Source organism: Mizuhopecten yessoensis, unplaced genomic scaffold, assembly GCF_002113885.1.
Source record: "Mizuhopecten yessoensis strain PY_sf001 unplaced genomic scaffold, ASM211388v2 hete_36192022, whole genome shotgun sequence".
Lineage (NCBI taxonomy): Eukaryota > Metazoa > Mollusca > Bivalvia > Pectinida > Pectinidae > Mizuhopecten > Mizuhopecten yessoensis.
In genome coordinates, this window is record NW_018485788.1 from 1 (window position 1) to 8,276 (window position 8,276).

At 30.7% G+C, this 8,276-nt stretch overlaps 1 protein-coding gene across 3 annotated transcripts; it reads left to right on the forward strand.

The window, feature by feature from the left end:
• Positions 1–24: 24 nt before the first annotated feature.
• Positions 25–8,057, forward strand: LOC110444946. 3 transcript variants are annotated; one of them, XM_021489295.1, is made up of 3 exons: positions 25–110; positions 1,296–1,322; positions 7,431–8,057. In XM_021489295.1, exons 1-3 carry the CDS (start codon positions 84–86, stop codon positions 7,800–7,802), a joined length of 426 nt encoding a protein of 141 aa, XP_021344970.1. In that variant the 5' UTR covers positions 25–83; the 3' UTR covers positions 7,803–8,057. The 3 variants fall into 3 exon arrangements, with proteins under 3 accessions (XP_021344970.1, XP_021344969.1, XP_021344971.1); XM_021489294.1 differs by lacking the exon at positions 1,296–1,322 and adding an exon at positions 4,251–4,286; XM_021489296.1 differs by lacking the exon at positions 1,296–1,322.
• The last annotated feature ends 219 nt before the right edge of the window (positions 8,058–8,276 follow it).

The following is an 8,276-nucleotide window of genomic DNA, read 5'->3' on the forward strand; positions in this document are numbered from 1 at the left end:
TTTTTGTTTCATTCAATAGGTACTCGGATTTGTTAAAAAATATTCCTGGAGAATTACAAGCCAAATGGGAATACAAAAACATCATGTACAAACTGGCAAGATACGGATTGGTAAGTTTTTGGTTTGATTTTTTCGCATTGAAGTTAGTTTTTATATACACAGTGTTGTTATTTTTGTGTTGTTAATGGTTGATGTTTTATAAGAATTAATTTCTTTACAATACAGTAAAATAAGATTATATTCAACAATTAATAGAGTGTTGCGATGGCATGACGCATAATGCTACTTTGCGCTTTAAATTACCACAAATACTAAACATTTGGGAGTGTTGGTATTCTATAAGAACACGTTTTACACATTTATGCCATACACACTTTTGTATATGTGTTATTATATAAGTTTTACCCATTCATTTACTTTTTAAAATGTTTGAATGTCTGGTTCTAAAACATTTCTTATTTCTATTGTTTGTTGAAATGCAGGTATATAATTTCCTTACATTAAATGTCCTTTTGGTTACTTCCTCTTCTTTTTTAAGTGAAGAACAGATGTATATTATACAAACTGTTGATTTGGAATCTATGCCACGACCCTTTGCAATTCGGTACACACTCCTCTGCGGAATTTGTTCAGACAAATAATGACAACCAAACTTAACTGTAAAGATAAATTGAATAGCAATTTCTTTTGTTTTAAATTTGGATCCGAATGTCTCTAATCTTATCATGATGATGTATGGTTATATAGCATACATTAAAATCTTATCAATTATTAGGTAATGATAATATGCGTAAGTTTACAAAAACGAAATGTACTAATATGCTACCCCCTATTTTCCCTTTGTTCCAACCTCTAAAACTTCTCACACGCTCTTTGGTCTATCCACATTGTGTTGAGTTTTTCATTCAATTGAAATGTGTTGGTATCAAATACATTTTCGTGCTGTGATTTCACAATCAATAATCTGAAATATTTTTTTCATCCTGAATTGGCTGATTGGCTTCGAAGAAAAATATATAAAAACATATTTCAAAATTTTGACTCTGTAAATTTGCCCTGTAAATTACAGTATAACTAGCATAATGATACAGGTATGATAGGTAATATTGAACATTAAAGACGGTTTTATTGCATATGGAATTATTATCAATTAACCATTTTTTTATACCGGTAAGAACATGTATTTCCGGTGAGAACATGTATTTCCGTTGATTTGTAGATTAATATTTGAGTTTCAGGATTGGGTTTTTTTCCATTCCACGTATAAATGAATTATATTCATCTATTCTCTATAGCAAGATGATCACAAGAAGCGAAGGAGAGTAAGTCCACAAATCGGGATTTTTGGAATATTTTTTTACGTAAATCATGCACCCCTTGATGTTGTTGGTAGCTTCCTTTCATTCCTTTGTTTGCTGTATCATTGTCACTGTAGTCACTTTCAGTAATTTAAGAAATATTTGATTCCAAAGCTTTTTTGAAGAACCTTTATTTTTTTCATATTGTTGTTAACAATTTCCATACAGGGAGTTTTAAAAACACTGCTTCATGCAGATTTTATGTTCATTATAAAGTATAAAGATATGAAACTCTATGTAATTCATTGGAAATAAATTTGACTCAAATTAATTGATTTCACTGAAACGTGAATGTTTAAAACTTATGATAGACATAAATAAAATAAAACATTTTCATTAATTAAGATTGCATTTTAGGTCTGCTTGCAATATTACCTATTTGTTTTACCAAAACGAAACCTTAGAAATAGTCCCTGAATGCCTTTTAATAATGTTGCAAACGCTTTTTCCATCCAGCTTACATAGAACATGTAAAATCAAAAATGTAAACATGTAATAATCATTATTATATGATTAGAGGGTTTAGACATTGTCACAATGATTTTTATTTTGATATATTTCTTATACATTCTTTAATGAAATTAATGTTTACTTTTAAATATGCATTTTAACATAATAACAAATCTTCAAAAGAAAAATCATTTAATCAACTTTATATATTAAACAATAATGAGAGGTGTAGGAATAAAACAAATTTGTTTATTTTTCATTTTATCTTTATATATCACATTTTTAAGTAGACGTGCACAGTGTGTCATTTTTGTTTTTTTAATATGCCGGCATGAAATATTTTCGAGAATAGACTATAACACATGGTCGTTTCGTATGTCCATCTCTTTAACAGTTCCTGGATTAATTTCTGTGATCTTTATGTCCCTCCATACAAATACTTGGAGAAGATAGTGCTGCACATGTCTCTATAATGTTCGTGCAACAGTTAATTTATAAAGTTTTACTCGGATGGATGTTTTATGACATTTTCATTTTTATGCACTTTATGAAAATATCTGGGGAATATCATTTTCCCTATGTACACTCAATACATATCTGTATATACTACAGTTGGTTTTTCTTATATCCCAGACATGTTTTTATCGCCTAATATATCTTGTTAAACTGTCATGCGCTGTGAATTTTTGACAAGACTGTGGGACAGAACATTTCCATTAAAGGAAGTAACGTAAAAATCTACATTGTCTTGTCCCAGATATAACATCGTTATCAATCAGGTAGAATTGTATACTTCAATGAAAGGTTAATCACAAGTACATCAACACTAGTCTTTGTGACAATAATTGCTGTTGTCTTCACCTAAAAAACAAGGTCATTATTAAATGTCAAACGTAGCATTATTTATGTCTCTACCATGTCATTGAATGTTAACATACGGGTCTTTATATATACACCGTAAAGTATCATCGCTAGATGGTTTATCAAGTATAATTGCGCTGTGCCTGCCGAAAGGTCAAAATAATTTATAAAGGTCAAAAGAAAATTGTCTGTACTTTTCTAACGATTTGTTGGTAAAATCCAAATCAATGCAAGGCCTCCTTATTGTTATGATGGAATTCTATTGTTCCTGACCTCCATACATGTAGCTGAGTATTGGCGTGTGGTTACCTTGTAAATATCGTTGTTATTTTCGATGCTGCATGTACAGCTTGGTGTACTGGTGTTGGTGGCTCAGCCTTTCGTTATTTAAGTCACCATACTCATTTTCATTTAAATGGATAAAAAGTGTATTCTTCCGTAATTTAGATGTATTGGGAAATTGAATTAAAATATAAAACAGTATAAATTGTTTCATGCGCAATTCAGAAAATATATCCTTAACAAAAATGGTTGATTTGCAGTACAAACTCATTTTATATATATGACTTTTTCAGTTAATGTAAAAGGTAAAACTTAACCATTTACAGTCGTGAAGATTTTTATTTTTATTCTCTGCAGAAGATAAAGCAACAAAACAGTTTTTCTCACTTAAGAGCTATTAAACTTGTCAATGTTTTTGACGGGGCACATTTATACTTTGCGAAGAGGGACATTGGTTAAATGTAGGATCGGTAATGGATAGGTCCCGAGTGCGACCCATGTACTTTTTCTCAGTCTTTCAATATCTTTATTTTGAAATACTCAAATTTATCAATTAATTGAAAAAATTTTGCATAAAATTAATTTAACAAAAAAATGCTGGCAATGTTACTTAATATATTTGAACATGATGATATGTTTTACCTTAAAATTAAATGGTTTTTCATACCAGATGAGGAACTTTTTTAATGATTTAGTCATATCCAGACAAGGTTCATTAGACAAAAGATGATTCATATAAACATATTCATATTAGAGAATTATTTTATAACATTCCAAACAAATAAACCAACTTTGAACAATATTGATTGTGGACTTTACTATATGAGGAATTTTAAAGACAGAATTCGAAGAACAATAATCATTATTGATAGCAACTTTATAGCAGTAACTGTGTTGCTTTTTCCTAGCCTTCATGCAAATTTGCTTTTCAGGTTGTTGTCCAGTCATTTCAGGTTGTTGTCAGAGCCTTTTATTCATGGATTCATTGATTGTTAGAAATTAACAAAGATTTTATTTCAGGACTGCACTAAAGTGATGAATTCCACTATTTTTATATTTTGCACTTTGTTTTTGAGGTCATAAGTATCTGAGTTATTTCATTATAATGTTAAGCAACAGCTTTGTTGTTTCAATGTTGATTTATTTATTTAAATATACCCTCTATCAACCAAACAGTCTATACATGTGTGTAACAAAGTACGATTCGATAGGAATGCATAGTTTTTGCTTATTATTACATATTATTTTATTCCTTTTTATAATATTCATTAACACAAGAACTGCATACATCCCTAACAGAACTCTCTAGCCCGTCGTCGCAGTACCATCATCCAGGTAGTACGGCACCGCATCAAGCTCAGATGTCATCCATGACGTCCTATAAAGCTATCTTGGCTTTTTTGCACACAAGCATCCATCTGATAGGCTTTCTCTGTCAAACACTGACATTTGCTTCTTTCACTTACTTACTTGTATCATTTCTAAACTTCAATCATTTTCAAATTGTTGTTAAGCTTTTGGTTTGTCATTCTTTTCAGGCTTAAAAAAGGGGGAAATTAAATAACTTAAAAGTCAAATGTTATTTTTGCCATTTCTTATATCAAACATTAATTTAGAATTAATTACAGTTGTTTACAGTAATTCATTTGGAGAAACAAAACACTGTTATCAAATTTTAAGAAAAAAATACACAGGTATTTGTCTTGCATATTTCTCATTCTTACTATATCAGGGAGTAAGATATACACGCAAGCCAGCACAACTTTTACCTAATCCAGCCATGAACACAATCTTTTTTATACCGATACTATTGGAATATCATTAAGTGTGCCCTAGCTCGTATTCAGTTTGATTAGTGTCCTCAAGATGTTGGTTTGCATGTATTATTACATCTACGCCGCGTGCTTCTTGAAAACTTTAAATGAAAACTCAACGGTATAAATTATTATCATTGTCAATTAATTTTCCTTTCTCTAATTACATCATCTTAAAAGTTTAAACTGTATTTATATTAGATACAAAGTCATCAAAAAAATCGTTTCGTTTAATGCATGGTTTCTTTCATTCTCAAGCATGGTCTTTCGATATGGGAACATTCTATATCTTATCTTATGATCTTTAACAAAGTTATTGCATGATGTCTCCATTCAAATGGTGGGAAAATGAAGAATTATCACTTAGACCAATACATTTATATATCTTTAATTCAACACTGGAACATACACCTATAAGCATGTTATCTCCAGAAATGGTGGACAGATCTGTACTCTTATTATATATCAAAAGTTTATTCATTAATCTGCTGTGTACCGTGAAATACTGACTACAATATAAACTGCGATGAACTTCACAACGTAACATCAGATGAAACACTACTTCACGCGGCAAGTTGAGACCCATCAGTCAGAATTCCCAAATAAGGAACACCCTTTTATAAGGCGCCCACTGGTAGCCAGGTACGAGATGGCATCTTTCCATCTTAACTTACCATTATAGATATTACATAAATAATTTCATTTTAATTTTATATTAATTTCATACACATTAGAATCGCAAAGAGGTTATGATATCAGATAGTAAAAGACGCCGGTTTTAGCCTCTCGTACTTTTTGTGAGAAACGTGTATACTCATACACAAGCAGAAGCCATGTATAAGGACAAATGCCTTGTTTGCTAATGGATGATTTCGTATGAGAATGTTTCATTAAAAAATGTTGATGGTTCTTAGCTTGCATCGTAAGATTTGAAATAGATCACATCATGTTAGATTTAACGTTTATGTAAGTGACTTAGTTAGAAAGCACGTGTGGTTTATTAACGTAAATTACGATGTACAAACAGCATTTAATCACGTTTTGAAAGTAAGTTTAGTTTTTCCTCATGTTAATTTGTGCTTACGTACTTTTTATTTTGAAATGAAGTACGATACTGGTTTGCTTAATAGGACAAATCACATTAGGTGTAAAGCAAATGATTGCACTATCTGCACGTTGAAAATGTTGTCCGATATCTATGTTAATGATGAACCATATGTTTTAATTGTCATAACGTAAGATTGTGTTACAGTTTGTACATCCAATACATGTCTTTGTGAAGTCTTTGTTATATAATGATTCATGTGTAATTCGTTTTGTGCCAATACTTGTCTCTGTTAAGTCTACATTGTCTTATGCAATGTATAATTTACATTTTTGTCATGTACAATACGTCATATAACGATTCTATCTTGAACACACCATTAGATGTGTATAAAATCCATTTTGATGTGTATTCTTTTTATAAAATGATAAAAGTTCTACCTATTAAAATACCGTTATAAAAGGATTAAATTAGTTACGTTTTAGAAAGGACAATGCAAGTTGAATATAACCATCAAAGCAGTATGTAAGTTATTTATTAATTACAAAGGGTCAAGACATACTTCAACCATTGTCAATAAAGGGTAATTCGAGCATCAAATACCAATAAAGAATCTGTCGGTGAAATACTATCAATAAAATATATTGGTTAGATATATAGTAAGGAAAATATCAGTGAAACACTGTCATTTAAAGATAATGGCAGTTAAATATAATTGAAAAAGGATTAACTTGGTTAGTTATATATCAATTACGAAGGATCAGGATAGGCTAAAGACTATCATTATCTATAAAGAATCAAGTCTGTTCAATATTACTAAAGGATCGTATCTGTAACAAAACATCAATAAATATCTATGAAAAGTAATGTTTAATACATTGTACTACCAATAGAAGACTACATAAGTTAAAAATGATTATATATACGATTATATTGGTTAAATTCAATCTATAAAACCTGTCAGTTTAACATCATAACAAAAGGATAATGTCAGCTTTATATCATCTATTCAGGAAAGTGTCAGTTAAGTATCACCCATTAAAGATAATATTAGTTAAAAACATATTTAAAGATAATGTTGATTTTGTAAGTAATATAAGTTTAATATTGTCCATGAAAGATACTGTCAATTTACTATCATCTTTAAAGGACATTGTCACTTGATTTATAATCTGTAAAGGATAATGTCAGTAACAAATTCCCTATAAATAGTGATGTCAGTTAAGGATGTACTCTTCTAAGGTTAAAATTACGTTCAAATCTCGTTTTGGTCTTATGTAACGGGATTTTATAAAATTTTACAAACTATGATCAGTTGTAAAAGCGAGCATGCATCTGCTTGCAGAACTTATTTTACAAGTATCAAAAAAGACCAAACTCTTTCTTCCGCTGACGAAATACCAAAATTTCACTTTTTTGACACAATATTTATCACATAAATTGTAATTGTGTCGCCATTTTTGATTGTAGCAAATTGCTATTGCTGTACAAGTTTATAAGTTCAATATACTTAAAATAGTATGCCTCAAAGTGGAAAATTATACAGTACTATTTGGGATTTTGGGTGGGTATTTTCACTTTATCGATTTTCGTTTATGCTGTATATTTTTGTGTGTGTAGATGGAAGGATCCGGACAGCAGCACAGCATGTTGAAATTCATAAAAGTACTCGGAACTCTTCGGGAATGGGAGATCTGTAGTCCCGACATCAGCGCTGCGGTGGAGTTCGCTCGGGAAAAGATCATTGATATGAGCATAGAAGATTTTGAGGCGTGGTTCCAGACTCAGTTCCCGAAAGTCGTACGACCTCAAACGGCACCACCAAGGAGTGAGAAAAAGGATGAAAAAGAAAACACCAGTCGGGATAACCGTAGTATAAGTAGGTCGTCCTTTACTGTGAGAAATGCACAATCTGCCTCTGTAAAAGGCAGAAACGGTGCATCTTCAGACGCTAAAACCAGGAATGCCAAATCCGCAGTGTACCGACGTTGACAGTATTCATTTTTATCTCAATAAAGCATTGTCATCTTGTTCACTGCCAAAAGTGGTGTGATTCAAGTTATTAATTTAGTTATCGCTTTAAACTATTGCCTTAAAAAGAGTCTGTTAAAATCTAGAGCGATTACTTTATGTTGACCGGCTATGTTTATAGTGTAGTAGATACAATATGCAAGTACCGTTTTTGGAATAGAAAATTTTGTATGCATATGTCTGGTCTATCTTTGATATTCTAACGTAACTCAATTAAAATACATAATATAAAATACATGATGATGTATGTGACTTTCCTTTGGGAACTTGACATGTAGACTTATTAGGCATTTTGTGTCAATACAAATAGTAACCTTAATTGTTACAGTAAACAATAGTTTCTAGATATAACAGAACTTTCAGTACGTAACCTTCTGAGAAAAACAGTATTTAACTAGTTATTATTTTGTATAAATTCCGCAACCATGATATTCA

Excerpts from the sequence above, each read along its gene's own strand:
- LOC110444946 (XM_021489294.1), top strand. The coding sequence starts at position 84 with ATGTACAAACTGGCAAGATACGGATTG. Across the intron at positions 111-4,250 it reads AACTGGCAAGATACGGATTG|AACTCTCTAGCCCGTCGTCG; the intron begins GTAAGTTTTTGG and ends CATCCCTAACAG. Across the intron at positions 4,287-7,430 it reads GTCGCAGTACCATCATCCAG|ATGGAAGGATCCGGACAGCA; the intron begins GTAGTACGGCAC and ends TTGTGTGTGTAG.